The sequence below is a fragment of the Corvus cornix genome, chromosome 3 (genome assembly GCF_000738735.6).
Source record: "Corvus cornix cornix isolate S_Up_H32 chromosome 3, ASM73873v5, whole genome shotgun sequence".
NCBI classification, from domain to species: domain Eukaryota; kingdom Metazoa; phylum Chordata; class Aves; order Passeriformes; family Corvidae; genus Corvus; species Corvus cornix.
In genome coordinates this window covers 64908594-64928916 of record NC_047056.1, presented here as the reverse complement: position 1 = coordinate 64928916, position 20323 = coordinate 64908594, and the positions used below count along the sequence as shown (strand labels likewise).

At 36.2% G+C, this 20323-nt stretch overlaps 1 protein-coding gene across 8 annotated transcripts in view; it reads right to left on the bottom strand.

Annotated features, from left to right (window-relative positions):
- Window positions 1–20323, bottom strand: part of FAM184A (family with sequence similarity 184 member A) — a 74517-nt gene that overhangs the window by 20811 nt on the left and 33383 nt on the right. For all 8 annotated transcript variants that reach the window (XM_039569110.1, XM_039569115.1, XM_039569112.1 and 5 more), the window contains exons 4-9: window positions 20022–20203; window positions 19186–19383; window positions 15810–15932; window positions 11893–12054; window positions 9939–10060; window positions 9594–9744 (exon numbers count right to left, since the gene is read on the bottom strand). In XM_039569110.1, the coding sequence (XP_039425044.1) occupies window positions 9594–9744; window positions 9939–10060; window positions 11893–12054; window positions 15810–15932; window positions 19186–19383; window positions 20022–20203 (938 nt within the window). The remainder of the gene's footprint in view (window positions 1–9593; window positions 9745–9938; window positions 10061–11892; window positions 12055–15809; window positions 15933–19185; window positions 19384–20021; window positions 20204–20323) is intronic.

The window sequence follows — 20323 nt, the reverse complement described above, 5'->3', positions numbered from 1 at the left end:
AACCAGCTGTGTCTCTTAAACATCTCAAGCATATTAAATACATCATATTAAAGAGCAAATTTCACTGCTAAAGGGCAGAAAATTAGTTTAGTCTTTAATGAAGACATTTCTATTAAAATACTTCATCTTTCTTAAAATTCAGAACCAAATGGGTACATAAAAGACTACTCCTGAAAGTCTCCAGCAATAAAATGATTTAATGTACCACTTATACTAGTGGTGATTACTAATGAAAAGCAAAAAATCCCAACATATTGCCAAGTAAATGCTCTATGAAATATTATTGATCATACAAATAATATGCATAGCTCATATGTATATAAAAATGCCTGTGTATTTATATATATGAACCATGTAGATAAACACACACACATGCACACACAGAGTCATCAGAAGTTAAGTGAGAACAATTTCAAATCCAGCATGACCACTTTCCCCTTTTGTCACAGGTCAGTCAAGAAAACGGCTTTCTCCAGGAGACAGCAAGTATTTGACATCAGCCTGAAAGCCTATAGATGGGAACTATTAGATAACACTTTGCCAAAAGACAAAAATAAATTGTTATTCAGTCTCAAGAATCTAAAAAAAGGCACAACATAAAAATATATTATTGTGAAATATCCAAAATGAGCTTATTAAAATTACAGGAGAGTTGTAAGCATTAATTTTCTACGCAAGAAAGAAACACTAGGAGGCATCATACTCCAGCAGACAAGGCAAGAGATCAGCATCTTACAGCTCCAACTCCAACACCGGACTTCGATACTGCCAGTCTGAACAAATCCACCCAATTTTTCTGTGCTTCCTTTCCCATCTATTTGATTTGTTTAGGAACAAAGCTGTTACGAGCAGGAATGATCTCCTGCCAAATAAATGTTCACTTTCTAGAACATTTGGGACTTTATATTGCTGGATGTATCTATGCAGCACTGTGGTACAACTAAGAAATACTTAGACTTTACAACTGAAGCAGAAAAGTTTGCATTGTACCACACTGAAGAGAAGTTCCAAGTAAAAATAGAATTATATAGGCTAGTCGATTGGTATGGGGGCTGATTCAAGCAAAACGTGTAGCAATTTAATCAGATGCAGCTCCATATTCAAAAGTATGCAGAACACATTCAGAATGCAGAACTCCAAAATAACACTGGTTTAAGCGTTATTAAGAAATTTCATAAAAATTCCAGACATCCTTATGAGTACCTCCGCAGCAAGGTACATCCATGCTCTGGAGAAGAAAAATGTTAAGAAGCAAAAAGACTGCAGGCATAATTATCACTGTCTGTATGTCTATGATGGAGAAAAGTGATGATTAAAAAACAAGGAAGAAGGTGGGTTTAACTATCACTCTATTTCTACAGGTTGGAATTCAAGATTTGGTTTGTGATGTTACTGTCGTATTAGAAACTCTTGCTCAATTCTCTCTGAAATCAGGCTTTGTAGATACGGGGTGTGCAAGTGAATTAATTTACTTCTTGAAAGTACAGAAACTTCTGAAAACACATCTCTACTTGGTATATATGTATATAACCTGATTTCACTTGATTTTGCTGTCTCATTTTTCAGTAGAAGTACTATCTTCTCCACCCTCAGCATATGCAAAGCTAAGCTTCAGATGTAACCAAGAGAGCTTTATCATGACCCAGAGGACCAGCACAGGTGCAGCAGAGAATAGAATCTACATCTTTATATGTACCACCTTTAGAACCCACTGATCATTGCAGGCTACTCAGCAGGACTGAAAGACTTTACAAGCAGTACATGGGACAAGACTGGAATTCCCAGCTCTCTTTCAACATCTCTCCTAGAAGAGCTGAGTTTTCAGTTTAGTTGGGCAAATGTGTGTTGCAGTAAAGAATAGATTTAGTGATTTGAAACTGTTCAAGCTTTGTGTTTGCTTATTGTAATGAACAGTTGTTTGTGTTCCCATCACAGCTGTCACAGGGGCCATTCTTGGTGATGAAATGGTGTCATTTTCCTTAAGAAGGACATTTACTGCACCAGTGTCATTTTCACATTTTCATTCAGTTACCTTGCTTCCTGCAGGACATTAATTTATTGAATGCATGGAAGTTCTCTTATTTTATGGTTTCTCTGAAATAAAAATTACTTTCAACCAGATTAGAGAGGCTTGACACTGAATTTCAGCATCAGTCTTCGTAACACCCAAAGATCAGTTATGTAACATTTTTCCCTCACTGACGTTTCAATGTCAAATTGTGTCACAATCTGACTTTGCTATACAGTTTATTGAATTTTCAAAACACTGCTGGCAAACGGGAATTCTCACGTAAAACCTGAGACCCTAACTGGGAAAGCGCCTACTTTACCTGTTTTATCGAAGCAGATCGAGATTGCTACACAGTCTTTGCTTCATTTTAAGAATGACTTCCCAGAGGTGCTGCTTACCTTTCTGAAGAACAAACCCTATGCACACCTATCAGACATTAGTAAAGGAAACGAGTTTCTGAGGTGCCTAGCACAGAAGCGGGAGGGACCTTCGGCACAGGTCCATTTTATCCAGCTAATAATGGCAACAACAACCCTAAAACTCTCCCTCGAGATACGTCTTTGAAGAGAAGGACTGATTTGTCAGCAGATGCACAGTCTCTGGCTGTGCAGTGCTTACGCGGCAGATGACTCCGCAGAGATTTGGAAAGCAGCTGTTTGCTACTACAACGTTTTGTACTTGGCTCGAGGCTTGTGACATGCTAGGAACTGGAGAGCTACATCAAAGTTTGCCCTCTCTGACTGGTAAGAAAAAGCAGCATTTAGAACCCTTTCCCTATCTCAAAACCAAACAGTTTTCTGATGAGGAAAATGAAGTGTATATATAAGGCATTCTGAAATCTTTAACAATGTCTGGGATCTAACTGGTCCTGATTTCCTCCTGGTTTTGGAGCAACCCTGAAGGAAGGTGCTATCTCCAGGATATCAGAGGGTGGGAAACTTACCCTCTTGCTTTAAAAAGATGGAGTTTTTCTCTTTTCCAGTTTAGGAATCTGTGAAACTTCTAGGCAAAATCATAGAACAGCAAGGGTTAGCCTAGGTATTTTGCGTATTTGTATCTGTTTGGATTTTGGAACAAACGCTTTTAATCCAACAAACTGCAGGTTCAATGGTCAGGGGAAAAAACAAGTGCATTTGAATGTCCTGATATTTTTTAAAGGTTTTGGAATGGGACTAGAGCTTCATTCATTTATTTGTCATAATGCTGTCAGGATTTTAAAGATTATATACACACCTTGACTAATTTTTCCTGGAGCACAGAAGTATCATTGCCCTTAATCTCAAATTTTAATCACCTGCTGAATCTCAAACAAATTTTGCCTCATCTGATAAGTTCTCTCTCGTTCCTTCCAGGGTTTGCTGTTCTCATTGGTTTTGAACCAAAAGTAAAAGCTACTCGAGCAAGTACAGAGCAAAGAGGCTAAGGGAAGTGTTTTAAAACTAGATGCTTGCCAGAATCTTCATCTTACATTCAAGGCAAAAACATATATAAATACAGGATTAAAATTTCATTTTGGGGATGGCATTACTATTGGATTTGGCTTAGATTTCTATTTACCAGTTTTGGAAGTGTGAACTTCCAAATCTCAAACTTTTTACTCATGCACAGTACTAAGAATTTAATGTTCTTTTCATCCATTGACAAATAGAACTAGAAGTCTTTCCGTCTTCTCCAGATTTACTGCCAAACAAAAACTTGTGACATTAAATTTCAATTAGAAGTTTAGGATCAGGTAGACAGGTTTCTTTGGATATGAACATTAGCTTCAAACATTAGCCTAGATGTATTTTTTTAACTCAATTAAACACAACACCATGGGAGAAAAAAAATGAAGAAGGAACCAAAAGAGAGATAAAAAAGTCTAGTAAGACATTTATTATAAAACAGAGAAAAAACTCACACTTGTTAGTATTCCTACTGTGTCCTATTGAAAATACTTTGAAAACACTGATTTGTTCTGTTGCTTTTATTTGCCTGTTTTGCTGAGTAGCTCTTAATTGTAAATGGTCTTTAATGAATTTCCTCCATTATATTCAGAATCTTTTAAACAAAGAGTAAAATAATGATGAAGGCGTGGGCTGGGCTGAACGAGCTCACCAAAACCAAAGGCTCCTAACGAACAGCTGAATGTTAGGCATTTGTTTTCACGGCCAGGCTTCGCACAACACTACAATGACCAATGTGGACAGAACAAATGCACCAGCTCATCATCAGGATCACATCTCTGCAGAGAATAGGGAGCAGCCCAGAACAAGAGGGATTCCTTATTGAGAAGCAGACAGTCATGAAACCAGGGGAAGCACCCTCAGTAGCTGGCTGTCTGAGGGCTGCAGTGAGTCTGGACTATGAGATTATCCACATGCTCGTGTGGAGCAGTTTCTAACTTGTTTAAAGCATAGGTTTCCCACTTGGAGTACAGGAGTACCAATTCTTCTAGACCAGTGGTGAGTGGCAGGATGCACACAGACAATGATCTAGGCAGAAACTCCCAAATCTCCCCCAATTCTCTGTGAGGCCTGCATGAGTTACAGCACAGTCCCATTAAGACCACAGTTTTGAGAGCTGTCTTAACCTGTCAAAGTTTTCAAGAGTCAAAGAAAGCATGCTCCTCTGGAAAAACAGGTATCTACAGATTGAAGAAGAGGCATAAAACATTACCCTGAACTGCATTCCAAGGTGCCCTCTGCTCTTTTCTCCCTCCTTGGTAAGATACTTCTTTTTATTCTTTTGAATTTCCACACATTAGCTTTTTAAGTGCTTTTTAAATCTTGCCTAACATCCCTTACCATCCACTAGATGTCATGGTAGCCTTACTAGTATTATTGAATACAAGAATTACCAAAGCAAATTAAGAGGGAGTCGTGAAATTTACCTCCACTCTGTTTCTGACAGACAAGCTGTTAGACAGGGTGTTCAGGACCATATCAATTGACAGGGAGCTGAGTAAAATGATTCTGTGCTGAAAGTTTATCTCCCTTCTTTCTGGAAACTGATACAAGGTACGTGCAGGTTATTTCTTGTAGAAATTTCCAGCATCCATTTGACAGGAAATCTTCTAATGCAAGGATTACCCAGGCTGTGGAACAGGCCAGTAATCCTTGTGCTGGGGAAAGAAAGTAGCATTTCCTGATTTTGCTAATGTGGATGCACATCAGCTCTGCAATAAGCACCTTTACACGGGCAAGTAAAGATGGAGCAGTAACTGCATCTGAATGAAGCCTGATCAAAAGCCATTTACAGATGTGCACAGGAGCTCAGGGACTTTTCTCAGCACTCCATCAACAGCAGTATACTCACTATTTTTAGACCAGTATGTTAAAACTGAGTTTGTCATTTCCTGAAAACTACAATTTGAATAATAACTACATCAGAAGGAAATATTTACATTTTTATGTAAGTCAAAGTTCCTCCTATATACTTTTGACAGTTTAAAAAGGAGAACACCATCACAGAAACAAACTCTGAAGAGGAAACCTCAACATATTTTTCAAAAAAGAAGTCTTTGCAGTAGGAAAAATAAACAACAGCTACTGAAATGTATGTAGCATACTTTTGTCCATTCTTGCTGTACTACTTCTGATATCTCTTTCTGATATTTTCTTAATAGAAGACGTATCTTTGGTGTGAAAAGTTGACGAAGTTAAGAAAGAAGAATGTCACACTAATGCTTGGCCATGTATGAAGCTACTTAAGAATGGGAAAGCTAAATACGGGAAAAAATAATGCCAAAACCACTTACTTTACTGAAACATGTCACTGAAAAGTAAGGAAGATGGGAGAATCAATACTGATGGGAGAATCTCAAATACAGAAAAGCCCATCCACAATGAGAACCCTTGATTCAGTTTACTGAAAGAAATGTATCACAAGAGGAAACAGATAAGAAGAATACAAATCTTAACCCTTATGTTTCAGAGCCCAGAACTGAAGGTTGCACAAGGCAGCCAGGCAAAAGAGAGAACACGCTCATGCTTTCAAAAAAAAAAAAAAAAAAAAAAAAGAAAACTCCAGCTATTTTAGCCCTGGCTGAAGCCTTCTCAGCAGTAAAATGTTTTTAAGAAAAGCGTTAAAACCCCATTATAGAGCTAAGAGGAATGGAAAGGAGCTAGCATATCTGAATTCACTGCATATTTCATTATGAAACTCTCGAATGGATTGACGTAGAAGTACTTGGTGTAATTTACAGGGAAAAAAGGAAAAGCACTTTCTTTTTTGTCTTCTAGAATAATTTCTCATATCAGAGATAAAAACTACATACTTGGTCTCTAGACACTGATCTAGTTAAAGCACCAACCACATTTAAGTGTAGATGGTGCTTTGCAACCGGCAAGAATGAGTTTAAGCACTTAATCAGCTGAGTAGCATTTTATCTCAAGAAAATTATTTTATTCATAACAAAGCTATACTGTTAGAATAACAATAATCTGACATGCATTTTGTGGGGGACTACTTAGCATTACTGGTATGAAAGCAAAACTTTTACCTAGCTTTATGCAAGAGCTAGATTCCACCTACCAAACGTGAAACAAATAGAAGTGGCAGAAATTTGTAGATCGGAATTAACATAATTTAAAAAACTCCAATCAGCTTAGTATACTTTATGGGCATAATTCTTTTGATTGAAACTGTTTGGTTTGGGTTTTTTTTTAATTAACATTTATCTCTGTGTCTCTTCATTCAGTTTTCCAGCACCAGTCAGCAACATTCCCAGGTGGGCATACTCTATGTTGTATTTTTCTACAGTATAGGTAACTATATTTAAACCTGTTTTTTCAGCCCTTCAGCCCTGTATGATTACATAACCATTCCTATACTTCAAGTTAGGCTACACATATCTTTGTATCTTGTTTTTAAATCAAATCAGAGGTGCATCAATACATATTAGAAAATTGCACCTGTATTGACGAGCATTTAATTTCTGAATTCAACCTTTATGAACAGAAATTATACGATTAAGCAACGAACCTCTAGACACTTTCTCAGCATAAAGAACACACGTTGGCCACATTTGCTGTCAAATCAGGATTTAAAAATTATTTAGCAGAGACCCTGACTATTGTTTTGATAAATTATAATACGACTGGTATAGAGCGGACCACTATTTCAGGTGTAAAAATCTGAACTGCAGGAAGAGAAGCTGGATTCCCTCTCCTCCTAATTTTATACAGGCTTCATGCCTTTCAAATGGGTTTCAAATACATATTCCCACAAATTAAAACCAGGGTGTAACAAATCCACAATTTCACAGCCCTACTGCAATATCTCAGGCAGTTCTAGCTCAGGGTAGAATTTCTAAGGCATTCCAGGACCTGCTCATTTCAGTACCTTATCAGTTCTGGAGGAGGAGACAGAGGAGTATCCTTACGGAGTTTGTGGGTGACACCAAGCTGGGAAGAATAGAAGGCGGAGGACAACACAGGGGAATGGACACCATACCCTGAAAGATGGGGCTGCCATCCAGAGGGACCTATCTAGGTTATAGGTACGGGCTGGCAGGAACCTCACAAAATTCAGCAAAGACAAATGCAAAGTCCTTGACACAGGAAGGACCAAACCTGCGCACTGGTCCATACCAGGTCACAGATCTGCTTTGCACAACCTCATTGATGGCAGGCTGAACATGAACCAGCAGAATGGTGTTACAGCACTGAGTGCCAGCAGCACACTGGGCTGTAGAGCAACCAGTAGTTTGAGGGAAGGGGTCAATGCCTTCAAGTTGGCGCTTACTGCACATCACCTGGAGGGCATATTCTGTCTCCTCCTCCAGCTCATTCAGCTTTGGTACAAGACACATGTTGATAAACTTGATCATATTCAGTGGAGAGCTACCACCAAGAAGGCTAGGACTGGAACAGATATCCTTCTGAGGTAACTCTATTTGCTCAGGCTAAAGAAGAAATGGTTTTGTGGGACTTAATACCTTTCCAGTACCTATGAGGTGGTTACAGAGAAAGTGGACCTAGCCTTGTTACAGTGGAGAACAGCAGAACAATGAGAGGCAACAATCAAACTGAAAGAGAGAAGGTTCTGTCTAAATATAAAGAAGAAATTCACTATGAGGATAATTAAGCAGTAAATTAGATTATTCAGAGATGCTGTGGAATCTTCACCCTTAGAGGTTATTCAAGAGCTGACTGGACAGAGCCTTAAGCAACCTGGTTCTAATTCAGTGCTGACTGATTTGAGCAGCCTCCTGAGGCCTCTTCCAGCCTAAGCAAGTCTGTGATTCTGTGATTCAGGTCACTACAATTCTCAGAGACTACCTTTTTTGTACTGCAGTCAGGAGGAATGTACTACAGATCCATTTCTCCAAGAGTTAAGTCACCCATCTTTTACGCTATGGTCTGGAATTCTCTCTCCTCCAGGTGTAACAGATAAAATACAGATTCCTACTGAGAGAAAGCTTAACTCCCTACTACCAACACTAATTTTTCAATCTTTATTAAATAGCTGTTCAGTTCAAATAGTGGTATGGAAAAGCCACAGCTGGATTGAAAAAAAAAATAGTCCTCACATGCTATAATCTCTTCGCATACAGTTCTGATATAGTAAAAGGAATTAAAAAAACCAGAAAAACACAACCATTTTGCATATGGAAACCTTTTCCCATGTCTGAAAATTCTCTAGTAAATTCTCCTTATTACAGTTAGCATTCTGATTCCAAAATGTCTTGCATAGGCAGAAAAAAAAGTACATTTGCAACATACTAATTTTCCATTATGAAACTGTAGGTAAGATTTAACATGGTATTTTTGAAAGGTAGAGATAAAAGTATGTTAAAACTGTGGAAAGTTTAATATGTCCCTTTCTAGGCTTCCCAAATTAGACAGCAAATTAAAAGCCATCCCACTATAACACCCTGGAATCACAGTCATTTAATGAGTTCCAAAATCTGTTACTCTTACTTTAAAATGTGTTTGTTCATTATCAGCTATTTCTTCGAACTGGAGTCAATAAAACCAGTTCTACAGCATTTATGGTTTGAAAAAAGTACAAAGCAAGTATTTTCTTTGAATTATCTAACATAACTGAGATTATGAATTTGAGTTACCATTAAAAAACCTCAGTATTTACACAAAATTATCCCACAATATTGTTCAAAATCACTTAAGACATAGCTGTAATAAATGTGTCATAGAAACTGAGGGATATTTTGACTTCTGAGAGATTTGTACAGCGTTATTCTTGTACACATAGGAGATTATTATTTTTGTAAATATAGGGGATACCTCTAAAGTCCAAACAACTAGCATTGGTAGATATTTAACAGCACAACAGCTGAGCTCACAAAATCAAAACAACCTTGTAGTGAAGAAGTGAGACTGTCAACATCCTCTCCCTCTTCCCCTCAAAACTGTAAAAAGTTTTATTCACATTTAATGTAAAGAACAACATTCATATAATTAACGTTATCTTCACATATTATTTAAAATATTTGATAGCGATTAGGTTAAAAAGCCCTATGCTAACAAATTTCATTTCAAAGCCAGATATAACAATTGATTTAATTTACTTAGCTGGTAATAAGCCACCAACAATTAAACTGTAATGGCTTTCCAGTTTTCAAAGACACCATAGTTACCTGGTCTAAAAGATCTTCAACCTTTTTTTGCCATCCATCCCTTGCTGCATTTTTCTCACGTTCTTTCAGCTGCAACAGCTGAGTCATGGCTGCCTTCTTGTCCTCTTCATGCTGCAGCCTCAGCTCTTCACGAAGCTTATTACATTCCTGTCTGAAAACAAAGGTCAAATAACTAAAATGCAGTGGGACCTTGTGCAAGAAGTGAGAAAGAATTAAGACCTCAGTAATAATTGGAAAATCCTAAATGATAGAAACCTTTGCTTTATATGTCATTTCATAGTACATTTGCATAAAATACATAGTTCATTTCTTATTAAAAAATATAAGAAAAAAAATAGTACTTGCCGAAGATTTTCTGTCCATTTTATTTCTAAGTCACGTGCCATTCTGTCAACTTTGAACTTTTCCTCCTCTCTCATGGCAGCAATCATTGCCTCGTGCTGCTGTCTCTCCTGATCTAGTTCTCCCTGCAAATACAAACTTTACAATAGAGACTGATCAGCAGCAAAAGTGTATTTCAAATATTTAGTGAGTGTATTTAGAATAAAAATATCAATTACAATTGGCTCATAAATTTGAACTACAGCTTCTTCAGTGTGAAATTCCTAGTCATGCACAATTAATGCCTATACATCTCCTGATATTTCTTACTTGCGAAACAGAAGTTTGTATTCCTATAAAAAGCAATTTTCCAGTAAGTCATTCTGCAGTCTTTTCAAATACCATTACATTGAATCATGGAATAATTTATGTTGCAAAGAACTGCAAAAGGTCAACAAGTCCCATTCACTGAAGGGCTCACTTCAGAATTAGAGCAGGTGGCTTAGGTCCTTGTCAAGAACGTTTTGAATTTTATTTTTTAAATTTTCTTAAGCATCGAATATCCAGTATTTGAATTTCAAAGGCTGAGCTATCCGTACGTGATACAAAGTTCATGTATACCTTCTTTCTGTTTTTTGATGGGACAAGCCTGCTAGAAACAAGGTTTCACAGTCTGACCACAGAGAACACCATCCTTAAAATTCCCACCAATTTCTGCTGAAATTTTACCATACTAGAATATTATTAGGTACAACCTAGAAATCTTACTTACATGAATGTTGTTCTGCAGGGCTTGCTTCATTCATGAGAAGCAAACATAACCCTCTAAATTGAATTAATACTTTTTGAAATGAGACCTTTTCTGCCACATTTCGATATATTTTAAAATCTGTTAAGATAAATGTTATTGCTAGTAACCTACTATATATGAATGTTTAAATGTTTTAATAGGTGAAGAGAGCAATACTCGTTCGTAAGAACATTTAGCGACATTATAAAAAATACAGAGGAAGTCATAATCTGTAATATTCTGCACCTCTAATGACTGTAGCTGAAAAAAATAAAAAAATATACCAATATCCTGTTTCAGGCTGGTTTTGTTAAAAAAAATATGAAAACAGGCTCAGTGAAAAAAAATTTTTATAATATTTGCTGCTCTACTTCAAACACTTCTTGTGATCTTGCAAATGTACATTACTTACTGCGGAAACAAAAATGAAATATTTACCCAGTGCTGCAGTCAATGAGCTATTGACAGACTAACTGACAGTTCTATTTCCATCTAAGCCAATTAAAATGATGATACATTTCTGCCTAGGCAAATTAATTGCTTAATGATATAAAGTGGTCACACTTTCGAAGTGACAGTCTCCAAACTTTCAAGATATCATAGCACATACCTAAAAATTATTCTCAAATCTTTACTGAAATCCTAAATTCGATCCTGAAATGAAGACTGTGTCCATTATCCAAGGAAAACATGGCATAGATGTATTCAAAAAACTCATCAAAAAGGTTTCTGTGAATTCTAGAGCTAGTAAGCTCTGGACCTTGTTTTGCATCAGGACATGAACTGTCTGGAATTGCAAGTGTTAACTCATACCCTTTCATGAAATTCTATTAAAACTCTGAACATATTTTTTATGTAGTTTTGGCAGCTACAATTTACATTAACCACACAAAGATATGCTTGCAGCACTACATGTTAAATACTAAAATTGTTCTGAAAACAAAAACACCCACTCCAAAACAACCAACTAATAAAATAAAATTTTAAAAAACCAAATCCCAAACCAACCTATCCTATTTTCCATTTTTTAAATTCTCTGCTTGAAATAGAAATCTCTTCTTTGATGAAGCCACATTAAGCTCCTTCTATCAGGTGTACACCATAAAACACTTCTAGCCATTTTAAAAACAAGACCAAGGATCACTGTGACCATGCTTTACACAATTTATTCTCCAACAGCATGGTTACCTCAACACTATACAGTGAATCTGTGGTCTCTCGCAGTCTTGCTCTAGTTAATTCCAGCTCTTTCTGGAGTATTTCCTGAGCTTCTTGAAGACTGGAGATGTGTCCTTCTGCAGTCCCGAGGCCTTGCTCACTTTTTCGTACTAGGTCTTGCAGACGACACACCTGCAACGTGACAAAAAAAGCTGTAATTTCCATGATTATTGCTAATGGCAGCCAAGCCATGCTGGTGTTTCCCAGTGTTTCCTAATTCTGATCTAGACAAATTTTTAGTTGCACTGCCTGTTCTCTGTTAGCATCACTTAATGCTTCTGTATTTAAAAACAAATTCCTGTAATATTATTAAAACAAAGACTCAATTAAAGGATTTTTACAAGTAAAAAAAATATATCCAATGTGTGTTTGATGCACATTGCAAAGAAAGGGGCTGCATAAAAGATCTGAAATTGCCTGTAACTTTGCCATGAAAAAGCATGTTTTAAGCAAATTAATGAGAAATATTTCAAAATACATAAACTGTAATCTAATATATAACTTAACTTGTGCTGGGGTTTAAGTTTCTCTGTTTGCAGATTGCTACCTGTCCAGTCTGTCTAAAACGCAATCTAACACCTGTAGAGTATAATGTAATAATTTCCTTAACTGCTATGCAACAATACTCTTTTTTTTCCTGCCTGTTCGTGCTTCAGCTTCTCATCTGTAAAATGATGATACTATACTTCTTTGCTTCAAATAAAAATATGAGGGACTGAACATAGTTCACCAGCTACAGGAAAGAAAAGCTTTTTAGGTATGTAGGTTGGAAAAACAGAAAAATCGGAGGCAGGGAGTAAGAAAGAACAGCAGCTAATTGGAAATGCATTGTTTGCAGAAGCAATAGTCTATGCTATTGCCTTTGTATGTTGAGATAAATTCATTCACAGAGGGACAAGTGTCCCAACAAAAGACTAGCCTTTGGTTTACAAGCATGGATAGGTAAGAATTATAACCACTCTTCCTTTGGAAGAAGAATAATTAGAAAAATTTGTTAGAATAATTACATACAAATACTGCTTATAATACACACAGAGACAACCTATGAAGTGTTTAAAAAGAGGAACTCCTCCTTTCCTCTCAGAAAGGAATCCAAAATTTCTTTGGCATGAGAGATTTCAGTGAAAAACTCCACAAACCTGAGCATTTGTCTCTGTGCTCCTTTGAGTTATATTCAAAACAACCGATAATTCCCTACAAAGCACTGCTACCTGAAGGAGAATCCCTACAAGAAAAACTGCCCCCAAAATTGGTATCCTGGCAGTGCACTGCTGTCTATGTATCTGATAGTAGCAAACCACTTGCATCAATATGAATAGCAGTCCTGTAGATCTAAAGGATATGGGAGCAGGCAGGATTGCCACTCATAGGGCTTAAGATAAATTCTGCTGTTGACAAAGCAATGATGGAGGCTATTTATAATGACCTTTAGTAACACCATCAGAAATCCTTTGCATGGAGACAGCAAGTCCTTAGATGACTGTGCCAAGTAACACAAACATAGCATCATTCTAAAAGGCCTTGGCTGGTCTACAGTGAAAGGAAACAAATCTGCAGCCAGCCTCATCCTGAGACACGTGAGAAAGCCACTATCTTGACTTAGCCCAAACTCTCAAAAAAATCATTGGCAAATATTTAAGATTACACTGCTCTTAAATAGCTTAGCACTAGAAGCAAGCCTAATGAGGCTTCAATCTTCTCTCATCCTTTAGCTAAGATAATTGCCACCAGAAAGTCTGTCAAAAAGAAAAGAGGATGGCATGGGTTCAAAAGCAGCTTTCTCAGCAGGGAAGATAGAACTAAGCTAGCATCCAGAGAAAGTAATAAATACAAGCCTACTGTTAAATGACTTCTGTAACTTAAAGCAAACCAAAAAAAGGAAGCAACAGTAGCAATATAACATCTAAGCTAATGATGTGTCAAACAAATCACAGGGAAGTTTTTCTAGGTCAGTGAAGGCATTGAGAAACTGTTGTTAGTTGTCAATAGAGATCTAAGGGTAAGCTGTGGTTGCAAGTGAAGCTTTTCTTTCATGTGATCAAGATAAACATAGTAATGAAATAAAACATATCTCCTCTGTACTACATGGAGTGGATTTACAGACCAAGAATTTATTGCCTGTATGCTTTCTCTCATTCTTTCACTATGCAAAATATACTGTATTACATTTATCCTGGCATAGGATTGTATATAAACTCAAATATTGGACAGCAGCTGGACCTAGTTCCCTATTTTAGTCTCCTATTCCTCAGCTATGCCTCTGTTTGGTTAATTCAGTCTTCTGATGAATTTCCCAAGCCTGAATTTGATAGCAGGTGGATAACAAGAACTCATTCTTAAAACATTTGAAGTTATTTCCTTCAGGGAAGGAGAAAGTTTATTGCTCACGAATGCAAGAGAGATTGATAAAGAATAACTAAATTTAAATTTAAGCCTACAGTGTTAGATGATGATAGAATGACAATAGTGCTCTACTCAGATCTAATCCAGCAACAATGAAAGTTAATATACAACACACCAGTTAAAGCTAAAAAGAAGTAACTAAACTTCCTGTAATTTTGAACTGAAAAATAAAGCTGTGTATGATGTTGTTAACATACATAACAAATACATCATATTTTCATCAATTTGAATGCAGGTGAGCATACTGTTAAAAGAGCAAGTGCAGTTCCAGCTTAAACTTGCACCTTCTCTAAATTCTGAAGCAAAGATACTGGCAACCCTCAGGAGGAAGAACAGCCTCCTGTTTAAACAGGTACTCACAACTGACTGATCAGCAGAGCTGCTGAACTCTAAAGGTGGGAGGTCTAGCTACTCTGGTAATGTGTAATCTCTGGCATACCCATCTATCTGGTAGGTCCTACTCTGAAAGTATATGTTAATACATATTTTCAGAATATATACCTTAATATATAATAATAAAATACATTATAATGTATATTAATATAGTAATATATCAATATGCTATTGATAGAGTAATATATAATATATTAACAAATAAAATCTACAATAAGTTAATCTATACTTTTGGAGGGGAAGTCTTCCCCATTTAGTATATTAAAACAAGCAGGTTTTTTTCTTAAGCTAGTTTAGCATTTGTGCAATTTGCAAGTGACCAGAATGAGACACCTGCTCTCTCGATGTTGTACAGCATAGAAAACAGTAATGAAAAATGTTGCTGCAAAATAATACCTAAATTCACGTTTAAGTCTCACTTAAAGCACACACTGAAATGATACATAGGGCTTGCTAAACAATAAAGCTGATGAATATTTTCTTGAAACACAGAAAAAGTTCCAGAGAAAAATGGGTTGATGTTCTTGGTATCAATAGAATGTACTTCTAGGTTAAAAAATACTGTATTATGAAAAGGTGGTGATTTCCAACTAAAAAAAATTAAAACTGTCTTGAGATATGATACATTTAACATTGATAGCATATATCAAGACATAGCAAATAATTTGGGTTTTACTAAAAGTATTTCTTATCAACTTTTGATGAAAATACATGAAGATGATTTGTAAGCCAGGAAACTGACCAGAATTTATGTTAACCACAAGCGAATATGGGTTTAAGCACAGTTAATTTTCCCTCTCTCCTGACATATTTTGTGTAGAGGTCTGTGTACCTAATGAGAAGATAAAAGAATTAAAAATAAAGAGCTGTTCACATCAGCTGTTTACTACCTCCATCTCTCTTGCTTCATTAATTTTGTGAAGGACAATAAAATCATTGCTCAGAAGCATCAACTAACTTGCCATGTTTTAAGAATGCTCTAAACAGAAATAAGGCACTAAACACTCAACAGCACAGTCCTAGACCTGTCCTGGAGTCTAAGCTCACTATTGATGAAATGTGGTAGCTGAAACAAGTAAGTTAACCCTTGCCTCCTGATTGGCAGAAGTCAGTTTCGTTGTCAGGTCTTCCTTCATGTTTTCCAGCTGCTGTCGGAGCTGATTCTTATCATCCTCCAAATGCAGTTTCTCCTTCTCAAACTGCTGCTCCAACTCCTTCAGAAACAGGCAGGATGGAAGAAATATTAAATACATGCCATACAGTCACTGCAAAGTACAGGTCTACCATACGGAAATGATTCTAGTTGGCATAAATACTTGTCATCTCAACCCTTTCCTTAAGCTGTTACAGCACAAATATCTATTTCCTTTTATAACGGATGTCTTCATTTTTCAGTTTATTTTATAATCTAACATCCTTGATTAATCATGAAATAAAGACAAACAGGACTTTCCTCTCAATTACTTCTCAATTATCAAAAGCTTTAAAACTGTATCTACTTTCACAGTTTTTCAATCTGAGTTGAAAGAAGAACTTTTCATTTTTTACAAAATTACACTGATAAATCTGCATGTCATTCAGTCTTTACCCATCTACTTCCCACAAATAATCCCCACAGGAAATAGTAAATCTTAAAATCCAGATTGAGCTCTGTGAAGTTTTTCATCATGTTACAATAAATGGAAAAAAAAAGCCCCACACCATATATCTATAAAATTTATGTAGAACCAAAAGAGATCAACAATTAGTTTTCAAGTTTAACTATATGGAAAGAATCAAGTAACAGCCGTGTTTTCATTCAACCTTTATGGAGTAATAGCCAAATTCTCAAAATAACTGCTGCATGAATTATATTTCTCTTACATGAGCCTATGTTATGTGCATGTGTATATATATATAAATGGTAAGAACTTTTAAATTTTTTAAGGAAAATTACAAATTTATACTTCAGCTTTAGTAATATTCAGAATACATTTTCAGAAGAACAATTTCTTTCATAAAATACTTTAAAGGAAACATGTTAAAATTGAGAACTTCATTACGTATTTCAGTGGAATATACTATATAACTTATAATACCACAAGAAAATTAAGGTTGCCAAGCAAGATGCTCCAGAGTCATGCCATACAAGGCTTCAAGGTTTTCTATGGAGCTAGAGGCTCTTAACTCCTTCCTAGAGGCTCAGCTGAAATGCAAGGCTTAGCACTGATTCAGTGCCTTTGTGTAGACCTGGGATCAGGTTTCTGAAAAATCAGTAATATCTCAGAAACAGCCATGAAAATACATAGACCAGAGCCAGCCTGAAACAAAAAGTACAACTGAAGGTATCAGTAAGACTGGGGAAACAGGGAGGAAGAACTAGAGCATTAAAGAGGAAAACCAGTCATGAAAAGGTATAAAAGTCTAGAAACCCAAGGTTTCCTGCTGCAAGACAGCAATGTAGTGTTATCCAGCCAACTCCAAGAAGCAACAGAGGCCAAGCCTTCCTCATCCAAACCCAGAGACGCCTCAAGTGTTTTGTGGGGAGTGGTAAGCACATTAGGCACACTAAGCAGCTTGTTATTTCTAGCACTGCTTTAGGGTAGGCAGTAGGCAATGAGTAATTTCTGCGTACACTGCTTGCACGATCTCCTCATTCACGGTAGAAGTTGGACAGAGCGACAAAGCAGAGGGTTACACTCACTAACACATTACTGAACAACCTAACTGAACAAGTGCCTGCCTTCTTCACTGGGTCCACATGAGTCAACATGTGGGATAAATGCTCCTTGCTCAGTGAAGCTTGACCAATTTGTCTTGCTCATGCTGAAATCTGCTGTCTGCAAAATTCCACTGGTGCTATTTAGACCCTATTCTGATATCAGAGTAATTATTTTTCTGATGATACTTGTCAGTACAGCTGTGCAGTACTGCAAAATTATTAGCAACTCTATTTTCATGATCCTCCTGATGCCATTTTTACAGCTCATTTTATAGATGGAAAATTGAAGCAAAAAGAAATGTTTGAGCTATTATTTGACTCCTACTCTAATTCTGCTGAATTCTCTTCTGTTTCACAGATGCATTTCCCAGGCTTCCAGTCCCAATGAATCCTCATATCTTCTATCCCAAGGCTCCTGGTACCATGCTTCTTCCGCATACAAAATTCAACTCTGCTCTGCATTTAAGCCTGACTGTTTTCTTCCTTGGATTATTTGATCACCACATGCCTCGGTGAGACACGTTTGACAGAGGAGACAGTGAAATCTGATTAAGATTTAAGATCAGTGAAATCTGATTAAGATTGACCGAGATCTTGATCCTAACATCTTTTCATATTTAGTTTTTCCTCGTTAAAATCATTTCACATTTCTCACACTTAGAGAGGTGTTCCCTATTTAAACTAATTTAACAATTTAAGAAAAAAAGTTTGTGATCTCCTTTTGTTTTATTCTCCACATTATTTTAATAACAAACAAAACAAAAGAAAAAGAACCCCACATCTTACTGAAATAAAAGAAAATATACCCAGAAACCCTAAGAGACATTGTCTTAATAACAGGCATGTTTAAAGTTGCAAAGAAAAGTAAACCTGAAAGATCAGATGCACATATGTCTCTGAGAACTATTTCAGTTACTGGGTGACAAAAAATATTTTGGATTTATTAAAAATTGAACTAAGAAGCAACATATTAGGAGAATAATTTACAGAAACAAACCCAGGCTGTCTGAGATGCACGTCACTAACTACAACTATGCTCCTTGGTATGTTTCCTGTGAATACCTCAAGAGGAGTATAACAAGGCCTTGAATTAAACAATTAATCTTTGTCTGTACTTCCTGTGTAAGGCAAAATTTGTACTTAATGCACATACAATCAGATTAGGAAATAGTAATTCAAAAATGTGCCTCTCATTCCGAGAAAGAAAAGGCCAATTTTGTGAAACAAGAGAAAAGCCTTTCAGTTTCAGGATTTCAGTCAAAGGTAAATGTGTAGCTGCTGGAGAGTGAGTTGCTGTACAGTACATAATTTTATGATGCAAGCTAGGAAGACCTCTTGTCATCTTCTGAGTACACACATATAGCCAAGTCCTAATAAAGTATCTTTTTGTACTTCTAGACTATCAATGAAAATTTTAAATAAATGCTATAATAATATTATCTTTCATCTCCTTCAGAAGAACTGATCTTGATATACCAACCCTTCTGAATATGGGTCAGAAATCCTGGGAAAACAGAACTACAATACTTGAAAATACATTTGTATAAATTGAGAATTTCTGTTCCGTATTCAGACAAATGACAGTATAAGCGTTTGCTTGGAGTTTTTTTCCCAAGGTATTTGTTATTTTTCTAAAGCCTAAGCAGTTTCTCCAGAGGCCTGCAGGTAATTCCAAATTATATTTGCCATAAAACAAAACCATGCAGTACAAGATGCAAACTGTAACAGTTGCTTTTTGTTTGATTACTAAGAAAATAAGAACATACCATCTGCAGTTTCTTTTTATCCTTATTAGCATTACTGTGTGCAGCCTCAATTGCAGTATGGTGTTTCCATGCTAGTTCTTCTAAGGTCTTGGAATGAGCCTCCTTTAACTGTGCAGCCTCTCCTTCCAATCTTGCTTGTAATTTTACCAGCTCCTTCTCATAATATTCACGTTGTGTTTCCCTTGCTTCATTTACTTTCTATAAAGTACAGGAAAAGAAAATTATTCAATGGTAAAAAAATCTGAACAGTAGGAATAAAAAAAAATACAAAAACATTACTGATGACATAAAACTGCAAAAAACTAACTTTCATATAAAAAAATTGAGCAAACACTAAGCACTGGCTACATGATTCAGTAACCAAAAAGCTAATTTAAAAAGATCCATGCAAAACAATAAATACTTATTAAAAACCTAATTTTTCCTCTGTTTAATCTGGAAAAACAAAAATTTGGTATCAAGCCTATGGAGAATTTCTGTTTAGTATTTTCAAACAATGTTCAATGCATTTTCAGCAAATGGCATTTTAAACTGTTCTTTAATTATTTCACATTGTTCTTCCTCAGACAGTTTAGATACTAGGCATATACACACCAGGTCATAAATCAAATCAAATTGTTAAAAGATTGTCTAAAGCAGTCCGAACATCTAATCTGACTTCCCTCTAATCTCACTTTACACTCTACATTAGTCATTCTTTGTTGCCACATGAGATATACTTGAAAGATACTGGTCCTAGTCCGGTCATATCAAATAAAAATTAAAGCATAATTGTTTTTTTAAGAGAATCCTAGGTTTTCTGATTTTATTCAACTAAAGGCAATAAGCTGTTTAACCTTCTCCAATGCCAGAATTTGCTGCCTTTGTCGCTCATCCAGACTCTGTGTTTTGCTTTGTAATAAATTTCTTTCCTCTTCCAGCTGGGACAATTTTTCCTTTAATCTAGACTTTTCTGATTCCAAGTCTCTGATTGTAACTTCTTGAGTCATTTGAGTAGCTTGAAGCATTCCAATGTGACCTAAAAACAAAACAGCTCTTTAAAACCTCAAAGCATTGGTTTCATGCAATTGAAGTGCACATTCATATTCCAGTGATAGTACAAATCTGGTGGAAGCTTGCATATGGATCTCCCTTGTCT